At 38.7% G+C, this 23,390-nt stretch overlaps 1 protein-coding gene across 8 annotated transcripts; it reads left to right on the forward strand.

The window, feature by feature from the left end:
• The first annotated feature begins 166 nt into the window (after positions 1-166).
• Positions 167-23,390, forward strand: CXHXorf58 (chromosome X CXorf58 homolog). 8 transcript variants are annotated; one of them, XM_025275879.2, is made up of 9 exons: positions 167-337; positions 2,829-2,964; positions 4,146-4,242; positions 6,124-6,218; positions 6,643-6,754; positions 13,216-13,347; positions 18,853-19,082; positions 21,491-21,653; positions 22,617-23,390. In XM_025275879.2, exons 2-9 carry the CDS (start codon positions 2,849-2,851, stop codon positions 22,788-22,790), a joined length of 1,119 nt encoding a protein of 372 aa, XP_025131664.1. In that variant the 5' UTR covers positions 167-337; positions 2,829-2,848; the 3' UTR covers positions 22,791-23,390. The 8 variants fall into 8 exon arrangements, with proteins under 8 accessions (XP_025131664.1, XP_044792482.1, XP_044792480.1 ...); XM_044936545.1 differs by lacking the exon at positions 167-337 and adding an exon at positions 1,866-2,687; XM_044936546.1 differs by lacking the exon at positions 167-337 and adding an exon at positions 1,868-2,687 and having other exon boundaries at positions 18,853-18,950.

A 23,390-nucleotide genomic window follows, 5' to 3' on the forward strand; every position in this document is an offset into this window, starting at 1 on the left:
AAACCGCGTTGTCGAACTGCAGCGCGTGGCGCCTCAGGCGGCGAGCGAACGCAAGCCCCGCCTTCCGGAGGCTCCGCCCCTGCGCCGGCGGTTGCTAGGCGGCGGGAAAGCGCCAGCTCTGCGTGGGCCGCGCGCGGGGGCGCGAGGAGGGAGGCGCCGCAGCCCGCGCCGCACTGGGAATCGGCCTTCGCCGCGGTGATTGGACGCCCAGCGGCGTAGGCTGAGAACCCTGTGTGCGGAGGCCGCCAGGTGGGGGCGCTCGTCAGGCCTCGGGCGGCGTCGAAAGCCTCGCAGACGCAAACCGCCGACCTCTGGGCCTGGATTTACCTCACAAAAGGTTTTTACTTGTGTGGTGTTTGTTGTTGGTTTTTTTTTCCACTCTGGGCGGGACAGTTTTAAGATTTTAAATTTAAACTGATTTGCCACATCCTTTCATCTCGAAAGACCCTGAAATTTTTTTTCTTCTTTAAAATACTTAAGCTTCTGTCTCTTACTGGGAATCAACTGTTGTTCCCTTAATACTAATAGAAATAAGTAATAATGGTAATAATTATCTTATTGACAAGAATAGCAACAAGCAACAGCGTTTACTCTATGCCTGGCCCTTACCTAAACTCCATACACGTATTGTCTTCTCTTTCCAACAACCCAAGTAGGTGGACACGGTTACTATTCCACATCTAGTAGATGAGGAACCTGAAGCACAGAATAGGTGCAAGGCCACAGAGAAGGAAAGTGGGAAGTCAGGATCCATATCTACCTAGTCGAGCTTTAAAGCCTGTGGTCTCACCTCAACAACTGTCACAGTGGCTCATAATGGGGTTGTGTTTCCTATAATATTTCGTTCTGTATTTCACATCTAACCCCATAGCAAGTGTAAGCCCATCCAGGCAGGCATCTAGAAGATTTGGGGGATTTGTGTGGTGCTGTGTCTCTGCCCTCCAGCCAAAGACCACAAGGAACACATCTGTAGTTGAACAAGTTGGGTTTGTTTCTTGCAGCTGCTAGGAAAACGCACACCTTGGGAAACAGTGGGGCATCTCAGTGAGAGAGTGTTAGAAAGATTTATTCTAGGGTTTGGGCTTTGGTTGGGTGATTTGGGGGCGGGTTCAAGGAAGCAGGGCTTTGCTCTGGGTTGGGTGGTGGTAGGAAGCCAGGGTTAACACCTAAGCCCAGCTGTGAATGCCAGGCCAGCTCCTGGATGTTAAGGACTGCTTTTCTCTTTCTTAAGAGATCAGTGTATTCCAAGCCATCCCCATCCCCATTTCTAAAGAGAAATATTGAGACTCTGAAGGCTCTGCCTCAGTAATGGAATGTCATATGTATATAAAAGTGTGACTTATAAGTGATCAGTTAGGGCAGGAAGTCTTAATTCAGGGAGTATGTGAACTTGGGAAAAAATTGCAACTTTATTTTCCCAAACGTCTACCTGAACTTTAGCATTTCTTTCAAATATATGTAGGTAACAAACCACAGTAGTATCAGCAGTACCTGTGATTTTGTCATCAATAGAAAACACAGTATTTTCATATCACATTACGGTAACAGCAAGTTTCTTGAAATACTGTTTCTACTTATTACCACTTCACAAGTACAGAGCTCTCATATTATTTAATGCATAAAGAAGACCCATTTCTAGAATTTTGTCTTTGAAAATATTTTGACAATAATTTCAAGATAATTGGAGTCTTTTATAATCCCATATATTTTATATTATGTATTTAATATAAATACATAATATAAAAACATAGTTCTTAGAAGGAGTTTGTCCATAGGGGTCCATGGCACCAAAAGAAAAGATTAAGAGACCCTGGTTTAGTACAAGACACTCAGCAGTGACTAAGAATTTGGGAGCTGCTTCCAAATTGGAGTCATGTGTAAGGGATAGAAAATCAGAGGTGGAATCAGATCACTTATTACACATCCTCTAACTTTACCAGAGAGGGAACTGAGTTACTGAGAGGTTAAGGGACTTGCCCAAAGTCTCACAGCTATTCCATGATAAAACCAGGATGAAAAGTTTTTAGAAAGCATATAAAAACCATCCACTCTGATGTGCATTGGGGATTCCATGGATAGCAAGATGCCTCCTGCCTTCAACCAACTTGTTGGAATGACAGCCAAGAAATAAAATTATGGTGCATATGAGAAGTACTGTGAAAGAAAAACATATACAGTATTATGGAACCTTGAAGACAGTAGTGAGTAGTTCTGTAAAAAGGAGACGATGGAAAACTTCAGAGAAGAGGCATCACTTAGGTGGGATCTTGAAGGGTGAATTGATGTTTGCTGGCGGTAGGAAAGTTGTTTCAGGTAGAGGAAATGGCATGATCATCAGCACAGAGTTGTAAAACACTGACTTTGGCAAGAAATTCTTATTCTTGTAGAGTATAGAGAGGAATGCTAGTGGAAAGTTGGTATTTTGAGATTAGAGAGAGAATGGAGCTAGATTGTGAAAAGACTTGCCCATGATTCTAAGGAGTCTGCACTTTAGCTTGGAGGAAATGAGGTGTCCCTGAAAGATTTTAAGTTGAAGAGTGATACAGTTGGATTATTACTCTCAGAAGTCAACTCCAGCTGCAATGTGGAGGATGAAGAGACTGGAGACCAGGAGACCAATTAAAAGGCTATGGGTAGATACACTGTCTTTCCTATATACCTCATAATTCTTATAGCACACAAAGGAGGTAAGTGACATTGAGGTCTATGCAACCTTCCTTTTTCAGGGGCTCTGGAATTAGCGTAACAATTATATGGAACTTGAGTCTCATCCAAACAGTGTAATAACATAGATTATGACCTCAAATGTTTAATTTATATACTTTCAGAGTATTTCATTGGGAGGAAAATGAGTCATTCCCTGAAGACACCAGTTACTGGTGTCCCAGAATCAGATAATCCACACTTGGGAAAAGGTCACAAAGTACATTTGTCAAATACTGTAAAGACAAAGGAAAAACAACAGTAAGTAGCCATCTTTTGCCTTGTATCATCTTCTACAACTGGACAGTTTCCGTATGGTGTTTACCCAGCTAACATCCAACACCTCTTGTTTTGTAAATTAGAGGGGTTTTTTGTGTGTTTTAAAATTACTTTTGAATTGAATAATAATTATAATTATACTATTTCATAATTGACAAAGCATGTTAACACACATCTCTTTGATCTTAACACAACCTTGTGATGCAGTCTTGTTACCACATTTTGTAAGTGAGGAAGTAGCAATTGGAAGAAGGTAAGCAATTTGCAGAAAGTTAATAGATGGCATCAGCTACTATTCAAGGGTTTGTTTCCATACTTGAGGACTTTTCTGCTCTACATCTTGTAGTCTGCACTTTGCCAGCCGGCAGCGACGCTATACAGGAGTACCTCTCTTTGCATGTAACCCTGTGAGGGGTAATTAGGGTTGTAGGGGGCAGTTCTTGGAGAGTGAGATTCCGACAATCTGCCAGTGCTGGTACATGATCAAAGTAGAATGATGCTCTGACCTCCTGACTGGGATGAGACTGGCTCAAACAAAGATCAGAGAAGGGAATTTCTTTTTCTAGGGCATGGTCATCCGCTCCCAGAAGAACATTGGGCCTCCTGTAACTTCACATATTCTATATTCTATTTTCTTAGCATTTGAACTAGTTGGACAATGTTTTTAAGAACTAACTCTAATGGAATCATTTTAGGTCATAGATGTTTTTAGAAAGCACATTTTTTATATTTATTTTTTTAATTAATTAATTTTTTTTTTTACTTTACAATATTGTATTGGTTTTGCCATACATCAACATGCATCTGCCACAGGTGTACATCCTGAACCCCCCTCCCACCTCCCTCCCCATACCATCCCTCTGGGTCATCCCAGTGCACCAGCCCCAAGCTTCCTGTATCCAACATTTTTTTGATGATAAAGTTTTACCAGGATTTTTTTTTTAATCTCAAGGGAAATATTCTCAAGTATTTCATATCCTCATTCTGACTAGATTCTACAGATGACCAGTTCTAATTACCACATCCAAATGTTCCTCATTAAGTCAGACTTAGGGTGGGGGATGAGGAGGTGCAAGAGGAGGAAGCGTAAATTCAGAGTTCCCCAAGATTTTAGGAAAATGAAAACTACTTCACAAATCTTAAGCTCTTTTGTTTCCTCTCAGAAATAAAGATGTTTCGGCTCACATCATACAGAAAGCTTGGTTATCTCATCTCGACAAAACTGTGTTTCAACTCCTTAAGCGTACAATTTGTGCAGCGGTATGTATTTTGCTTTTTGTTTGCTCTGACAGATATAATTACTTATCAAGGTAAAAGGTGTGTTAAATAAAGATAGAATATATAGCCTTTTAAAATCTCTTCTCTTTGAATCTAATCATATTGCAGGGGGTTGTGGGATTTCTTCTTTGGTTAACCCTGAATGGATATTTCTGGATTTACTTTTTAAAATTAATTATTTTAATTGGAGGATAATTACTTTATAATATTGTGATGGTTTTTGCCATACATCAACATGAACCACCCATGGGTATACATGGATTTACTTTTAACCTGAGTAACTATTGTTTCTTTTCTGAAACCAATGTGATTTTTTAAAATTCCATTCCTTATTTGAAGATGTGAGACAGTGATCTTACAATGCTAAAAATCTCTGAATTAAAAGTGCCTTTACTGTCCACCCAGCAATTTTACTTCTAGGAATCCATTCTACAATATATATATAATTTCATTGCAGTATTGTTATAACAGCAAAGAAAATAAACCCTATAATGTCCATCGATAGGATACTGGTTAAATAAATGTTGATAACTTTCATACTGTTAAGCCTTGCAGCCTTGCATATGATTCTGCAATAGAAGGTAGCTAAAATATCTCATTAGTAAACAAGGCAAGTGCAGCACATTATGAATAATATAGTCCTATTTGAATAAAAACAAACCAACAAACACGAAAAGGTGCACATCCCCCCACTCCCCAAAGAAACAACTCTGGCAACCCTGGCAGAGTATTAAGCCTTCTTTCATATAGTACCTAATAGTCTCCTAATAAAATCACCTGTGATTACAGTAGTCTATAATTAGTAATAGTCACATTAAGGGAATTTTAGCAGTTCTGAAAAAAATGATAAACGCTGAGAAATGTGTACACTTTCTCACCATCTGACCTACAGACCCATTTCTGATGTCAGCAAAAGCAGAATACCTCAGAGAAAACCCACTCAGGTAAACCTGTGACATTTCAGGTCCATTGTCTATTGTCTTCACATGGGGAACGTGTATTTAATTATTGTAATGCTGGTTTGTCATAATTTTAGATTCTTTTAGTAACAGAGAAAAAGAAAGAAATTCTTTTTTTAATCTGTTAACCTAACACTTCAAGTTACTGCAATACCTTACATTAATAATGCTTTGTCATTTGAAAAGCCCTGTAGTGTACATTTTTATGTGATTGTCATAGGCATAAAGGTTGGGCAGGATCATAGCGGGGGGAAATGGGGGCTTTAGAATTAAACAGATCTAAGTTTGAGTCCTGGTTTCTCTGCTTACTACTTTTATGCCTTTGAATGGGTTACAGACACTCCCAGAGCCTCAGCATGCTCATCTGTAAAATGGGAATGATAATATTCAAATATTTATGTGTATAAGGTACCTAATATAGTGTGGTATATAAAAGGTACTTAAAATCTAGTACCATTTCTATTATTATCCTCATTTTACAGTGATTCACTCAGCATCAAATACTTATTTAGTACCTGCTGTGTTCCAGGCACTGTACTACATACTAGGAATACAATGGTAAAAAAGAAATACATGGCCCCTGCCTTCATGAAGCTTACAATCTAGTAGGAAACACAGACACATTTATAGTTAGTTACAGCACATTGTGAAAAGTGCTGTCTTAGGGAAAGAACAGTGCCTGGGATCTCAAGGAGGGATACATACCCAAACTTGGAGGCCAAAGGGATAAAGTAGTGACTCAAGGTGACACAGATGATAAGTGAGGGAGCCAAGACTAGAACTCAGATCTTTAGAATACTAAGTCTGGTGTACTTTCACTTTACCATGCCTCCTGTGTTGTTTTCAGTAAATTGTGCCTGGGCAGGGTACTGTGTTCCATTGATAGCACCATCATCTATTTCAGGAACATCACGTGACACATGAAATTTTGAAGAAAGTGAGCCCCTTAGAGGCTGAGCTTGTTAAAGATCCTTGCATGAAGTGTAAAGTTAGATTCAGGTAATGTTTTTATGCAGATTCGTTTCAAGAAGTACTTAGTATGAAGAAACCTTAGAAATTTATTTTCTTAAGTCCTCATAACTTCTCACGTTATAATTACAAATTAAGTATCTTGTTCTTATTTACATTTATCATGTGAAGAAGCCAAGGCATGACTCTCTCAGACCAAAAGTTGCCTTGAGAGTAGTTCTCATCTCCTGTGATGTGTTCAGTCTGACACACGTATGAGAATAGTTGTGAGCACACATGCCAAAGTGGGGCTCTTTCATCCTTTGTGATCCGTTTCATTGCTAGTTCTTTTCATGCCCTGGTATAGCCTTTAACCTGCATGTAAGAAACTATGTGAATGAGCCTAAGTACAAGAGGGAGAAATAACCGAGTCCCAAATCTGATACCAAATGACTAATTTTGGTCTTTATTTCAGATTTAGTGGCGAAATATTTCCACCTTTCATCGTATTTAAAATTTTTCTTCACACTGAAGGCCATGGTTATAAGTATTTCAGCGGAAAAAAATTTTTAAAGCCGTCAAGTGAGGTGATGTTTCATGATGTAGAGTTTGTGTTAATTTAGCTTCTTAACATCTCTGTGATATCTAAATTGCATTCAAAATATACAGATTACATTATTTCACCATTAAACAGCCCAGCAGGCAGGTAGTATTTTTTAAGCATCATGTTTCAAAGTGTCTTTGCTTATTAGCTAAAAAAAAATATTTGGAATGAAGTACTTGTATAAGGACCTAGAAAATACCCATCAGTTTTCTTTGTACAAAAATTTTGATTTGTTAATAATGAATTACAGTGACTTATTGGTCAGGAGTTTTATTATTAATTATATTAATGTTTATTGTGATAATTTAATTATATTGTTAAATATTTTTATTTTTAATTATGTAGAACATTTGATGCAATTTTGTTTTAATGGTATTTTATCATTGTCTCTTTGATTCTGGTAGCCTGTTTAGAAAAAGTATGCTAGAGTATTGAAAAGGAACTTTTAAAATATTTATCCTTTTTTACATGAGTTCTTATACTTCGTACTTTCATGAATATTCATCACAATTGTGTCTACGCATAGGACTCACCTGATCTTGTTAAAATACAGTTTCTGATTCAGTCAATCTGGGATGAAGCCTGAGATTCTGAATTTCTACCCAGTTCCCAGGTGCTGCAACTGCTGCTGATCCATGGACCACATTTTTTTAAAAATATTTATTTCTTTGGCTGCACTGGGTCTTAGTTACAGCACTCAGGATCTTGTTGCACCACGGACTCTCTAGTTGTGGCACTCAGGCTTAGTTGCTCCAAGGCATGTGGGATTTTAGTTCTACCCGGGATCAAACCTGTGTCCCCAGCATTGCAAGGCAGATTCTTAACCACTGGACCACCAGGGAAGTCTCTAGACCATATTTTTAATAGCAAGGATCTACAACAAAAGTTTTATTCCTTTGACCCTTTTACATGAGTATAATTGATTTTTTTTAAAAAAGGTACATTCTCATTTTATAAACCATATATCAAAGGTTATTTTCTTGTAGACTTCTGGAAATATTTTACATGAAAGGTATGACCCACCTGAAATTATCAGTACTGGCATGTATTCAGAATAAAAGACCACACACCCTGGCAGTTTCTGACCAGATCCAGCATGTGCAACATTTATTCTCTACAGGATATTAGAAAAGGAAAAGAGACTGCTTTTCTATGCCTTCTCAGGCAATATCAGAGAAAATTTAGCTTGGCTTCAGATTCTTTACCAGCTGAGCCACAAGGGAAGCCCTAGCTTGGCTTCAGAAATGTAGCATAAGGACTAGTGGTTTCATGTGGAATATGGTGTTTCAGAAACATTAATATTTGTTCATTTATATATCAATAGAATGATTTAAATTGCAAAAGTATATATTTATTCTCCATTCCAGAGATAAATTCATATCATATATATCTACAGAATAAGCTTATAGTTGTCCCTATAAAATGTCATCAGTTGTTTCTTTTCTGAGGTTATATAATGGGGCTTTTTTAGGAACTTACGTTTTCCCAAGACAGTTCCTAGCAGACCCTGCTATGCCCAGGCTGCTGCAAATGAGAAGCTTGGAGTCCATGACTGGAAAGCACTGTGCATATATTACAAGGCATTAAAAATGCTGTATAGTAACTTAAATTTATCTTAATTACAAAGTAACTGTTGAAAAAAAGGAAATAGCACAGAGATTTCTTTAAAAAGGAAAATAAACCTTTCCTCTTTGTGCTGCAGCTTTAATTTACCTGAGATGATCACTGTTAATTGTTGTATATCCTTCATTTTTTCCATAAAAATATGAATATATTGCTAAAAATTTTGTTATTTCTTAAATGAGATTATACTATTCAGCTTTTTTCACTAAATATTGTAAAGGCTTGTAAATGGTCAGAACATACCTAACTTGAACAGTTTAGGGTTCCTTTTACCCTTTAGTTCAGCTTCAAAAGAAACTCTGGCACTATTTGGATTCATAGTTAGTAGAAAACCTGTAGAAATGGAAATTTCAGTGACTCTAAGGTCACTAAATTATTTTGCTCTTTGAATGTATAATAGACACTATGTCTTGAGCAAACTGCTGCAACTTTATTAAGTTTATTTCTTAATGTAAAAGAAGTAAGTCAGTTTTCGTCCATTCAGATATTTAATCTAAGTTCATTTATGAAGGAAGGGAGTTTCACCAGTTCTTTTTTGTTGTTCCATCTTTCCCCTCATTCTTATATCCATTTCCAGTTTCATTTCCTTATAATTTTCCAACAGCCTTTCTCATGTATTTACAAACACACTGTCACACACAAAAGCAAAAACGAATGAAAGGATATAGAATTTCCAGTAGTCATGTATGGATGTGAGAGTTGGACTGTGAAAAAGGCTGAGCACCAAAGAATTGATGCTTTTGAACTGTGGTGTTGGAGAAGACTCTTGAGAGTCCCTTGGACTGCAAGGAGATCCAACCAGTCCATTCTGAAGGAGATCAGCCCTGCGATTTCTTTGGAAGGAATGATGCTAAAGCTGAAACTCCAGTACTTTGGCCACCTCATGCGAAGAGTTGACTCATTGGAAAAGACTCTGATGCTGGGAGGGATTGGGGGCAGGAGGAGAAGGGGACGACAGAGGATGAGATGGCTGGACGGCATCACTGACTCGATGGACATGAGTTTGGGTAAACTCTGGGAGTTGGTGATGGACAGGGAGGCCTGGTGTGCTGCGATTCATGGGGTCACAAAGAGTTGGACACGACTGAGCGACTGAACTGAACTGAACTGAAACTACTTTAGAGAAGAAAAACGAAATTAGACAATTTACCCTGCCTGATTCCAAGACTTAAAACACTACAGTAATCCTGACGCTATAATGATGGCATAAAGACAGACATGTAGATCAATGAAACAGAAAAGATAATTCAAAAATAGACCCACACATATATAATCAGTTGATTTTTATCAAAGGTTTAAAGGCAGTTTAAATGGTGCCAGAACAATTGAATAGTCATGTGTATAAAAAAGATCTAATTTCATTTACCTACTTCAGTGATCTATTTCCAGAGCAATGCTTATCTACACAGGGTTGTCATATAGTAGTCCACCAACTATATTTAGAATATTCTAAAGCCTTCCTACTCAAAATGTGGTCTGTGAACAAAGGAAACTATACAAAAACCAAAAACAGTTTTTAAAACTAAATATAAAATAAAGTGTGATCTGCAGACCTGCAGCAATGGCATTCCCTGGAGTTTATTAGAAACGCAGGCTCTCAGGCCCCACCTCACACCCACTGAATCAACAGGTGCATTTTAACAGGACCCCCAGGTGATTCTAGGCACAATATAGTTTGACAAGCACTGTCATAAAGGTGCCTAGACATCTTTATGAGTGTCATGACCTAGACACCTCTGGGTAGTTGACAATTCCTTAACATCCAGCAATTGTTATATTGAAAATCCCTGTTCTTTTTGAGGATTGAATGTTTATGTAAAAGTAAAAAACATGGTTAATAATAGCTGCCCTTATTGAGCACCATCAAATATGATGTTAAACATTTTAAGCACATTATTATCATTTAATTCTCATAAATTCTAGAATGTAGATTCTGTTACTGTCTTCATGTTTTAAAAGATTAAGTAACTTGCCTAAGGTCTCACAACTACAAAGTGAAGGAACTGACATCAAGACCAAGTGAGCCTGACTCCAGAACCGTGTTCTTAACCACTTCTGAGTCAGGAACCCTACTAAATAAGTTTTCTTATGTGGCCCCCTGATAACTCTGATGAGGTACGTGTCATTCCCATTTTTCCTGTGTGGAAGCTGGAACTTGGAGAGGCTTGTCAGAGCCAGAACTGAGACTTGAACACTTCATATTTCCACCATACTGTGCACACTTCAGGGTGGAAACAATGTTCCACCATACTGTGCACACTTCAGGGTTGAACAATGTTAGTAGTGATGGTGGTTTTATTAATTCTGAGCTTATATATAATTGAACTTTTCTAAACCAAGATACCCTGTTCCTGAGCATTTATTACTACCTTCATGAGTGGGAATTTCCAGCCAGGGAGGGAAGTGACTTGAGATATGAGAGTAACTTAACAAGCCCAACTGTAGATCTTGGCCAGCAAGTAGTCACAAGGCTGTGGGGGCTTCTGGGCCACAGCTATGCTAGCTCCAGGAGAGGTATCAAATTTAGAGATGCCCCCCTCTGACCTGGGCTTCCCTGGTGGCTTAGTGGTAAAGAATCTGCCTGCCAATGCAGGAGACTCGAGTTCAATTCCTGGGTCGGAAAGATCCCCTGGAGAAGGAAATGGCAACCCACTGTAGTATTCTTCCCTGGGAAATCCCTTGGACAAAGAAGCCTGGCAGGCTACAGTCCATGGGGTCGCAAAAGAGTCAGACACAACTTAGGGACTAAAAAACAACAAAAACAACAGCCCTCTCACCCTTTGAGTCACCCACTAAGAATGGAACCTGCCTCTAGAATTCTAGTCTTGACTGGCTGCTCTCGTGGAATCCTTGCCTAATTTTACCCTTCTTTTCTCCTTTCTTCCCTTTTTCTTCATTCCCATCCCTTCCTACCCAGAAGGACTTTCTGAACCTGGCCATAGACAGCCAATGTCTGAGAAAGAACATCTTGGCCACTGGAGGGCAAACTTTTTTCAAGCCCCTGACACAGCTGGGCAACAAGTCTGCCCTGTGCTGCCAGGCGCCGGGGTTTTTTGGCTGAGAGACTGGAATGGGCTTGATACACCTGAGCCACACAGCTGAGCTGCTGTACGAATAAGGAAACTGGGGCTTGGAGAGATTGGTAGTGGTGGCTGAGTGGAGTAGAGTAGGGAGGAACTGACAAGAAATACTTTTTATCTCTTTTTAAAATATGTGTTTACATATTTGGCTGCACTGGGTCTTAGTTGAGACATGTGGGATCTAGTTCCCTGACCAGGGATCAAACCTTAGCCCCCTGCCTTGGGAGCACAGAATCTTAGCCAGGGAAGTCCCAGAAATACCTTTTCTAAGTAACCTGAACTAAAGTAAAATACATTTATATCTACTAAAGAAATTCTCAAGGCAGAAATTATCTGGTTTTCAGATCTTTTCAGTGTACAACTATTTGCTTTTAGCTTTAGTGTCATTGTGGGAATGAGAATTAGAACCCACAGGAAACTGCAAGAAAGCATAATGGAGACACGTGCCAATATACTGCCTTTTCTTTAGATGCATAGTGTTTAAGGAAATTAATGAAAGGGAAAACAAAAATGATCTGCCTAAAGGAAGGTTCCATCACATTTTTAGAAAACTGTTTCTATGCCTTTGATTTAGTGCATTTGGAATCAAACTACAACCATTTGAATATTTTCTTTCATTTTCCCCATGTGTCTGTGTTCTTCACTTTGCAATTTAAATAAAGAAATACATAGGAAATATTCTGGATAACAAAAGTGAGAATGGAAATAAGAAATACATTAAGGCTTCCTGTTATTTTGTGTAAGTAAAAAGAACAGAGATTCTGAGTTTCAATCCTGTCTCAATTCTATAGCCGAATATCAGCATGAAAACAGAGTTCCCACACTTGCACAGTATCACATTCTGAGATACAAAGGAAAAAAGAAATTGATCTGGAATCTAACGATGCTTGAATTTTCATCTATGCCACTCTCCCTTCACATAAGCATAATCTCTGGCCAGAAGCATGGATATGTAATATAAATATGTATTAGAAGAGTCAGCACATACTTATGGCGGAGTAGGGAGGAGGGTGGAGAGCACTGAAGTCTCTATTCACAGTCTATGTATAGCTCTTAGCATAAGGACAGGTATACATGAAAAGGTGTGAAGCAAATATGGCTAGACAGGATTTGAGCCTCCATGTTTTCTGTGATTCTTCTGTCTCTGCACTCTCAGGTCTTTCCTTGAGTACAAAATGTTGACATTTGGGAGAGGAAAAAACCCTTTGTTTGCTGCTCTTTTGCTACCGAGAAGAGCCTGAAGGAGAGGGAGGTCTGAGCACTCTGAAACGTACATGTTTCCATTTGGGGGCGACGTATTAACTACCACATAAAAGAGAGCTGGCCCCGGTACCTTTCATTGCGGTTCCTAGGGCAACCTGTTTAATAACCAGATAGGCTTTCTCTGCATTGACAGCATGAATGACGTTAGAGGTTTGTTTTGCTTTTTAAAGGAAAATTATGTTTTTTTAAGGGGGAAAAACAGATTTAAAAAAAAAGACTGGTCCTCTGGGGATTGTAGACTCTGCTACTCCTCTCGCTGCATTTGAAAACTATGTAGATATGGTTATGGAAACAGATTTTAAGTGGTTTAAAAATCTACATAATCTTTTCTTTGTAAATACAGTCTTTTTATTGAACAGCAAGTTACTAGAAGAAAGGAACAATATTTGATGGATTTGTATCAAAAATATGTAAAATGTGTGCTGATAGTTATTGCTATTATATTAGTATTTTAAAAGTAAATTTTTTCTCTTTATAGGCTGAGGCTGATGCTTACAAAATAATGGGGAGAAAGAAATTTTATCATCAAATTAAGGAAGATGAACGTCTTTTCCAGAAGTTCAAAATAACTGATGACATAGATATTGTCACCCTGAAAGATTACATGCAAGTAAGAAATTTAGATTTGGATATTGAAAACAAACAACAGCAAAATAAGCCTTGTGACCCTATCTTTCAGGAAGTAAGAATCATACATTAGTTTATTGTGGTAAAATACACACAATATAAAATGTGCTATTTTATTTTTTTCAGATTTGTTATTATTTTATTTTTATATTAGAAAGGATAATAACAAAAAAGAAATAGTTGCATAATCTCACCAGGCAGATAACCCAATAGATGCTTTTTTAAAAATAGTAATGTCATGTGTAGAAGTTACAGCTTCATTTACCACCCTAGACTTTTCTCCAAATGCAAAATGTGCTATTTTAAAGTGTACTATTCAATGGCATTAAGTACAATCATCAGTTCAGTTCAGTCGCTCAGTCATGTCTGACTCTTTGCTACCCCATGGACTGCAGCACGCCAGGCCTCCCTGTCCATCACCAACTCCCGGAGTTCACTCAGACTCATGTCCATCGAGTCAGTGATACCATCCAGCCATCTCATCCTCTGTCATCCCCTTCTCCTCCTGCCCCCAATCCCTCCCAGCATCAGAGTCTTTTCCAATGAGTCAACTCTTCTCATAAGGTGGCCAAAGTACTGGAGTTTCAGCTTTAGCATCATTCCTTCCAAAGAACACCCAGGACTGATTTCCTTTAGAATGGACTGGTTGGACCTCCTTGCAGTCCAAGGGACTCTCAAGAGTCTTCTCCAACACCACAGTTCAAAAGCATCAATTCTTCGGTGCTCAGCTTTCTGCACAGTCCAACTCTCACATCCATACATGACCACTGGAAAAACCATAGCCTTGACTAGACAGACCTTTGTTGGCAAAGTAATGTCTCTGCTTTTGAATATGCCATCTAGGTTGGTCATAACTTTCCTTCCAAGGAGTAAGCGTCTTTTAATTTCATGGCTGCAATCTCTATCTACAGTGATTTTGGAGCCCAAAAAAATAAAGTCTGACGCTGTTTCCACTGTTTCCCCATCTATTTCCCATGAAGTGATGGGACCAGATGCCATGATCTTCATTTTCTGAATGTTGAGCTTTAAGCCAACATTTTCACTCTCCTCCTCCATCTTCATCAAGAGGTTCTTTAGTTCTTCACTTTCTGCCATAAGGGTGGTGTCATCTGCATATCTGAGGTTATTGATATTTCTCCCGGCAATCTTGATTCCAGCAAACATCACTACCATCTAGTTTAAGAACCTTTTTGTCACCCCAAAGGAAACCTGACATGCATTGAGTGGATTCCCCCATTCCCCCTTCACTCCAGCCCCTACCAACCACTAATCTGCTTTCCATCTCTCTGAATTTGCCTATTCTGAATGTTTCATATTAATGGAATCATATAATATGTGGCTTATTGTGTCTGGGGAGTAATAGCTTAGGAATGTGGGGTTTCTTTTGGGAGTGATGGAAATATTTTGGAATTAGTAGTGATATATATCATAAATTTACTACACACTATGAATTTTACACTTTAAAATGGTAAATTTTATGTAAATTTTTATCACAATACAAAAAATTGAAAAATAAAAAGTAAATGCATGGAGCTAAAAAGAGTACATGATGGAGATTTGACCTAGTAAGGAAGGGATCTGTTATTGTTTGGGTGCTTTCTGCTACAAGTAACAGAATATCTGCAACCACAAGAGGGTTAAACAATGAAGGACATTTATTTTCCCACATTAGAATGTCCCTGGACAGGAGTATCATGGAATAGCTAGTGCCACAACTCCAGGGTAACAGGGTTCTTAGCCAGCTTCTCTACAGTCCTTTCAGCTTCCTTCACACAGTGACAAGATGACTAGCACATTCTCAACTATACTCAAAGGCAGGAAGAAGACTCAGCATCTTTTCCTCTTTATCTCAAGAAGAAAAATCTTTCCCAGAATCCCCCAGCAGACTTCTTCTGAGATCTTCTTAGAACTGGATCACATGCTCCCCCTAAACCAATCACTGTAAAGGGAAATGGGATCATTTTCCCATAATTGATGTAGGACAATCACGGTTCATATGCTGGGGCCTTCCTTCCCAGAGCTTATGTCTGTTCTGTACGTGAAAAATAAATAAAACCAGGGCTCCATAAGCAAGGGAGTTGGAGAATGGTTGATAGGCAGGCAATCAACAATGTGTCACAGCCTCAAGGTGGTGCACCCCAGGCAAGGCTCTATGATAGGATGAACTGGAGGGCCTGAAAAAGAGTTTGTGGGCCTGGAGAAGGGAGGGCGCAGAAGGTGTGGAGGGCTGGCAAAAGATCATCATACAGGGCTTTTGACCATAGTAAGGTGTTTATTTTTTTCCTTGATTCTGTATGCAGTGAGAAGCTGGTACAGTATCTTAGGAAATGAGGTGATCTAAGCTAATACTTCGGAGAAGGCAATGGCACCCCACTCCAGTACTCTTGCCTGGAACATCCCATGGACGGAGGAGCCTCGTAGGCTGCAGTCCATGGGGTCTCAAAGAGTCGGACATGACTGAGCGACTTCACTTTCACTTTTCACTTTCGTGCATTGGAGAAGGAAATGGCAACCCACTCCAGTGTTCTTGCCTGGATAATCCCAGGGACAGGGGAGCCTGGTGGGCTGCCGTCTATGGGGTTGCACAGAGTCAGACACGACTGAAGCGACTTAGCAGCAGCAGCAGCAAGCTAATACTTGAAGAGATCTGTCTGGCTGCAATGTAGATAAGGGATTAGAGGACAGCAAGAACTGTCTCCTTGTTTGGAGGTTCCTGCAGTATTTTTGGAGAGATGGTGGTATCTTGGTTTAGGGCAGTGAAGCTGGAGATGCAGAAGATAATTAGGGAATAAAAGCAGTGGGCCTTGGGAACAGAGAAGTAAGATAAAAGAAGGTGTCCAACATGGCTCCTAGGTTTCTGGTTTGCATAACTGGTCTGACATCAGTGCTGAATCAGGGAACTTAAACTGGAAACCTGAATAGTAATGATAGCAAATGCTGATGTAATACTAACTCCTATTCTCATAAGAACCCTAAGAAGTAGATACTATTATAACCCCTGTTTTATAGTTCTAAAGAAACAAGGGATCCCAAATTCTAGCTAGTAATAATAATAGTAGTAATATATGGCCTTAACTATTCACTCAGTTGCTTCCATGTGAAACATGAAATTAATGCAGCGCTTTAGAGATTCCCGGTTGTGTTTTCTTTCTTTTAAAGCCCTAACCTAGAAGATTAGAGAACTGAACCAGGGAAGAAGTAGAGCTTGGGGATGTCAACTATCTTTGTGAATGATGTGGGTCACATCCTTGCAGATTGTGACTATGCCAAGGACTGGTGTCACAGAAAGAAGTTCCCAGATAAACATTGAAAGAGATATGATGAGTGCTGGCACTTATTGAGCCCTTTATCGACACAGCCTTATTTCTAGCTCTTTAAATACATATTATCTCCTTTAACCTTCAAGTTTGTAAAGTTTGTGACCCTTTAAAAGATGAGAAAAATGGAGCTTAATGAGATTTTTTAAAACTTGCCCAAGGTCATATAGTTAATAAGTACAAAGCAAATCATTGACAGGTCTGAGATGTTTACCCATTTTGCCATTCCACTCTCAGGAAATAAAATGTACAGGCAGTCCTCACTTTGCATGGTAGTACAGGGTCATAAAAATGACCATGAAAGCTAAAACCATGCAGACCAAACTTAATCATCAATGGGAAAAATCGTGATTGTTCTGTGCCTTTAAAAAAACCTTATCAAAACATTAAAAACTCCCTTACTCTATGTTATATAGGAAAATGAAAAAAGCAAAACATTTATTTAGTACACTGTAATTTAAAACATTAGAAACATTCAGAATTTAAAATGTTTTACTTCTTTGTAAAAAGCTTATCATTTAAAATATACTAAAAACCATTGAATTATACACTTTAAACTGGTGAATTATAAGAGATGTGACTCTCAAAAAAACCTGTAAAAAAGCTAGTTTATCAAGAGTTATTTTAACAGTGCTTGCCGCTTTAGTCTTATATAATTTACAGTAAGGGGTGAGCATCTTCTCTATGCCCTGGAAAATTTTCATACTCCTGAGTTTGCATCACCCACCAATATTTTACCCCTTGTACTTTTTCTCCACCTGGCTTGCAGGGTCTTAGTTCCCTGACGAGGAGTCAAAACTGGATTCCTGGTAGTGAGAGCACTGTCTTAACTAGTGGACCACCAGGGAATTCCCTATACTTTGTACTTGAAGTGTTCTGAACACTTTGTACTTGAAGTGTTCTGAAGTTTCTTTTTTGCCAACATTACTTCCTCTAAGAAAACTTTACCCTTTCCATCATTGCCATTTTCCCCATCTATGTTGATAAGTTCACTTTCACTAAGTCCCTCTAGCAGCCTAGCTGCAGTCTCCTGCATGATGAAAGTATCAACATCTCCATGGTCACCTGTTTCTTCTAGAACTCTGTTTACATTTAATTTGAATTTCACTTCCAGCTTTACCACTTTTTGTTTCTTTGTTGGACTTTTCCCTCTTTTGATTATCTTTATTGGTAAAATGTCACATGGGTTTATCACTGGGAGACAAAGAGACAACACAGTTACATACTTTGCTGTCTGTGTGTGAACTAAAAAGCAGATCTACAGTGTCCAATCACTGTCACACTTTGAAAAAAGTGACGTGATTTGTCGTCCACCACCACGCACACCTGTCATTTCTGTAGTAATCTATGCATTGAAGAGCTAGCAACAGAGTTTGTACTTTATGCATTTAATTCAGCTATACTGTGGTAGGTGAAATTTGAACTGTGTTGTTGAAGGGCTAAGCTTATTTTGCTAAATAGTGGTAATTGGAATTTGTACAAGCCTAAATGATGCAAAGGGAGGACTGCTTGTATGTGTGTGAGTTAGAGAATGCAAGAGAGAGAGGGGATGTGTGTGTGTATGAGAGAGATACCCTAAATGCCTAGCATAGTAGTTTCTCCTGCTCTATTCCTGTCTCTTAAATGAACATTTATAAGGTTGAATTGATTATATATACATTTTAAATTCCTAATTGGATATTTTAAATGTAAAAAAAGAAAAGTGGGATTTCTACAAATACTCCACATGAAAATGGTGAAATTCACCACTTAGCACCAGAGGTGAACTAATTATTTCTCAAAAGGCTTGTGCTTTCAGTGCAAGCATGTCGTGAACAAGCATTGCCAGGTATGTAGATCATACCACTATTTTCAATTTTATCTGAGTTATATTTACCTTAAAGATTTAGTGTTTATGCATTAAATAAATATTCAGTGAGTGTGGTACTATGTGCACAATACCATGTGACAGGGATCCTGCCTTGTCACAGCAGGAGAGCTAAAATATACACAAGTAGCTAGAACATCAAGTAGTCAGTAATAAGAGCGTAGAAGAGTGATCTCAATACAGTCCAGAGATGGGGTCAGGGAATGCTTTTTGAATGAAGTAGCATTTGACTGGATTCTTGGGAAATGTGCCTAAAAACTTCTGGAGTACCACAGCCAATCATGCTTGGTTGTTTTTCATATAGTATTCCAGTCATCTGGATGAGATCCCTGCATCTTCTGGTGGCAGAAATAACTGTTGGCGAAGATTAAGCCTCGAAAACATTCCCAGGACAATGATAATGTATGACATAGTTGATTATGCCGAGTCTGGAATAATCTCAAAACGTCTAAAAAAAGAAATGAAGTATCTATTACAAAGACCAAAAACAGAAGAGATGCGTCAGCACCAGCTACAGATTGTTTCTGAAGTTAGGTAAAAGTGGTACTTCACTGGAGTTACAATACTAGGGGAATTTCTGGAAATGTTCACATTCTGCTAAATAGCTCAGGAAAGATAATAACAGAGCATGTGAGAAAAAAATGGGTTGGAGCAGATTGCTCAAATTTTATGCAACTTTGTAAACAGAGCACTAGCAGAAAGAACATTTGGTACCTGGGGAGATAACTTGTATCACCAGACAGGCCACCAGAGCAAATATCAAAAATGTAGAGTGAAAATACTGGTGACCCTTTAATTAGAGGAAGTAGTGGGCACTGAGACAGTACAGATGGAAGTGAAGCGCTGGACCAGTGTGGTGACTTTTTAAGTAGAGATGAAAAGCAGTGCAACCTGCCACAAACCAGGAACCACGCAAGGCAGAAAGTAGGGTGGAGGGCAGTAAGGGTAGATTGTGTGTGTTTGGGGGGCTCTATGGGGAGAGAGCGCTAGGTGCCAGTGTTATTGTTATTTTCATAAATGCAACCAAAAGGGCTCTCATTGCCCATGCTGCACAGAGGAAAACATTTTCCTTTTCTGCTGAAGGTTGTAATTCTAGTCTTGCTATTCTGGCTCCCTTTGCAGAGGATAAATTGCATATAAATTGCAGTGACATTATTCCCTTCTTTACCAATAACATGTGAGCCAGTTCACATTATAGAAAAACATGTCATAGCAAAATGGACTGTATTATGATCTGAAACAACATGGACAGACTATGGCTATACCAATTATATTCTTTTTTTCTTTCCATTACCAAACCTCACCTAACCCATCTTGTTTACAAATTAAGCTTTTTTCCTAAGAAAAAGAAAATAATAAGATTGAAGAGGACCTGTTGGTAGTCTCTTTTCACACAGCTATATTTGAAATGAAAAAATACTGCTTTAGTACATGAAAAGACACTGGTGACCCACTGTCAGGCAAACACATTGGGTTTTTTCCCAGGAGTAGAGATGAGTGGTTGCTGACCCAATAACATGATTTATCCCATTTATTTTATGATCAAGGCTGTACATTTGCCAGACAGATGGCCTAGTGTAGGGCGCAGTCTGTCATCATGAAATAGATTTCTCTAACTTATCCATATAAGCATTGAATAGAGGACTTAACCCTATTACCACCAAGGTCAAATAAATGATGCAGTTTTCTCTGCCACCATATATAACTGTAGGCTCCCTGCTATTTAGACTCATGCTACTGATTATCCAAGAATGAGTCACTTAAAAAGCCAAATAAGTAACCATATTCTAAATCAACTGAAGAGGGGAAAGTACTTTCATAAAGACTCCTTTGAATGCAGTCTTAGTTTGGGATCTCCCAGAAGCAAACCCTGAGGTAAGGATTTGAGTATGAGTAGTTTATTTCAGGGGTGGATCCCAAGAACCATTGATGAGAGCGGGTATTGTGCTAAGTCATTTCAAGGGATAGAAAAGTGAAACAAGGAAGGCCCAGCAGCCAAAACAGTGTGTGTTCGCAAGCAAGTTGTTACTGTGGGTAATGAGTTTAATCCTTTCTGGGAATGACCTAGCCAGTGTAGAACATGCAACTCAAGTTATCCCACTGAGGGAAAGGGAGTTGGGATATTTATACACCAACACCCATCATTCAGTGGTGAAGGGTAACTTAGGAGGGGAGGTATTAATTCTGGGACACTTTCCCTGCACATGGGCTCTTGTTTCCATAAGAAAGCTTTCAGAGTAAATGAAGCCAATGCTGACAGTTGGAAGTTGGGTATATGTGCCCTATGGCCAAGGGAACTAAGAGCATGGCACCAACCATGTCTGGTTCCAACACTGATATAAACAACTTGTTTCAGCCATTATGAAATTTAATATTTGTTGGTATTCATATATAGTATATATTTCTGAAAGAGTCAAATGGCTATTACATGGTGTTTTCCAGGAAAACTGATTTTAAATTGATACCACATTTTGTAATTTTCATTATCATCATCATAAACATCGTCTATACACCTTCATGGGCTTCTCTGGTGGCTCAGCAGTAAAGAATCTGCCTGTAATGCAGGAGACTCGGATTTGCTCCCTGGGTCGGGAAGATCCCCTGGAGGGGGGCATGTCAACCCATTCTAGAACTCTTGCCTAGAGAATCCCATAGACAGAGGAGCCTGGCAGGCTGCTGTCCATAGGGTTGCACAGAGTCAGACATGACTGAAGCAACTAAGCAGGAACATAAGCATACACCTTCATAAGTGGGAAAGAACTATGCTGTGTAACTCAAGCAAAAATGATAACTTTGGCCTAAATAATTACATGCAATATTGCTCCAAGCACTGAGGTTTACGATATAGTTGCTAAAGGGTGCTTTAATAAAAGTTGGAACTTGTTTTACATGTAAATTTTATTTTGTGCAATTTTTCTGTCTATACTACAAATATTTTCTAGGTCCCCTTTATCCTTGTCAAGTCTTCAACCTTTATATCGGCCCTACCAACAGCAAAGTCAAATTAGACATCTGGGTCGTCGATCTAAACAAGCTCTAATGAAAGTTGAAAAAATGAAAAGAGCTTATAAGATGGCTAAAGAAAAAAATGCTTCTGTGGGGTCTGTAAGTTTAACTTGTACTGAATTCATTGTTTTGGACAATATTCAAACTGTAGGTAATTCTACTTCCTTAGGTAGAATTTTCCTAATCTACAAATTCACGAATGAAACATACATTTGGTATATACTTTAGGCTTAGGGCTTCCCTGGTGGCTCAGAGGTTAAAGCATCTGCCTGCAATGCGGGAGACCAGGGTTTGATCCCTGGGTCAGGAAGATTCTCCTGGAGAAGGAAATGGCAACCCACTCCAGTATTCTTGCCTGGAGAATCCCATGGACGGAGGAGCCTGGTGGGCTACAGTCCATGGGGTAGCAAAGAGTCGGACACGACTGAGTGACTTCACTTTTACTTTAGGCTCAGAGGGTAAAGTGTCTGCCTACAATGCAGGAGACCCAGGTTCGATCCCTGGGTCAGGAAGATCCCCTGGAGAAGGAAATGTCAACCCACTCCAGTACTCTTGCCTGGAAAATCCCATGGACTGAGAAGCCTGGTAGGCTATACAGTCCATGGGGTCACAAAGAGTCGGACACGACTGAGCGACTTCATTTCACTTTAGATGGTATAAAGCTACATTCCTCTTGGTAACACATGTTTTAAAAATTCTTAAAGAGCTATTCTGATAAATACCAGCCATCTTGGCTCTACATCAGTGTGAGTTGGCAAAAAGCCCAATTGTTTCTGTATATTGATACTGTTGATTCAGCACATCTCTAATGTTGCATTTCTCAAAATGGAAGTAATTTCTATCTACACTTATTAAGATCTATAGTGTGGAAAGTCAGCTTCAGTATACTACATTGCAAGAATATTTTCAATGAACAGTATTCATGTTTCCTTTGTAGTTTTTTAAAAATCTGCTATAAATTTTTTTCAGATGAGGTTAAGTATGAACAGTAAAATATGAAAACATAAAATAGTAGAAACCAACTATAAAACACTTTCCATTTTTATTTATAATTCTACCTAGGAACCAAAAATGGACATACCAGGTGCAAAGCAGAAAGAGACAGTTGTCTTCTCCGCCCCATCTTTTGACATTGTGAAAGTTAAAGAACTGTCAGATGACGAATTGGAAAAAGAGGAAAAGGAATTATTTGCCTGGTGTCAAGACTTGTTTATTAATAACTCTCCATCATTTTAATGCACAGCTAATTGACAGAAAACCAAATTATTCAACAATCTGCTTGTCTGTCTATAAATGAGTATGTGCATTAAAGGAAAACAAAATATATACAAGTGCTCAGTATGCTCTCTTAAGCAAACGTGTGACAGATTTTAAAGCCCTTTCTGTATTACCATAGGTACAGGTATTTTTTTACTGACAGAATTTTAATCTAAATAATTTCAAATAGGTGCCCTCAAATTAGCTGTATAAGATTTTCTTCAAGAAATGGTGAGTATTTCATCTCTGGAACTTTAATTCAATTTTTATTTTCCTTCATTAAAAAAAATATCTGAACAGGACATGCTTAGCATAAATATTAGAATTCACAGAATAAAAGGCTGCTCTTGAGTCAGCCTCCAGTGTCTTTTTTTTCTTATTAATAGCATGTTGTTTTTACAGAACAGCTTGTGATTGACCCATTCTGAATTATAATAAAAATAATAATGAATTTGTTGCTATAGAAGGCATGACATAGCATACATAATTATTATTGAGCATTGAAAACACCTGGGACAGAATGCTGCATGTGCTTCACTGTTGTACTTTGTATTTGTTTTTAAGTATAAAGACTATTTT

This window comes from Bubalus bubalis, chromosome X, assembly GCF_019923935.1.
Source record: "Bubalus bubalis isolate 160015118507 breed Murrah chromosome X, NDDB_SH_1, whole genome shotgun sequence".
Taxonomy (NCBI): domain Eukaryota; kingdom Metazoa; phylum Chordata; class Mammalia; order Artiodactyla; family Bovidae; genus Bubalus; species Bubalus bubalis.

Excerpts from the sequence above, each read along its gene's own strand:
- CXHXorf58 (XM_044936545.1), top strand. The coding sequence starts at position 2,630 with ATGGGTAGATACACTGTCTTTCCTATATACCTCATAATTCTTATAGCA. Across the intron at positions 6,219-6,642 it reads AAGTGTAAAGTTAGATTCAG|ATTTAGTGGCGAAATATTTC; the intron begins GTAATGTTTTTA and ends TCTTTATTTCAG. Across the intron at positions 19,083-21,490 it reads CAGATTGTTTCTGAAGTTAG|GTCCCCTTTATCCTTGTCAA; the intron begins GTAAAAGTGGTA and ends AATATTTTCTAG.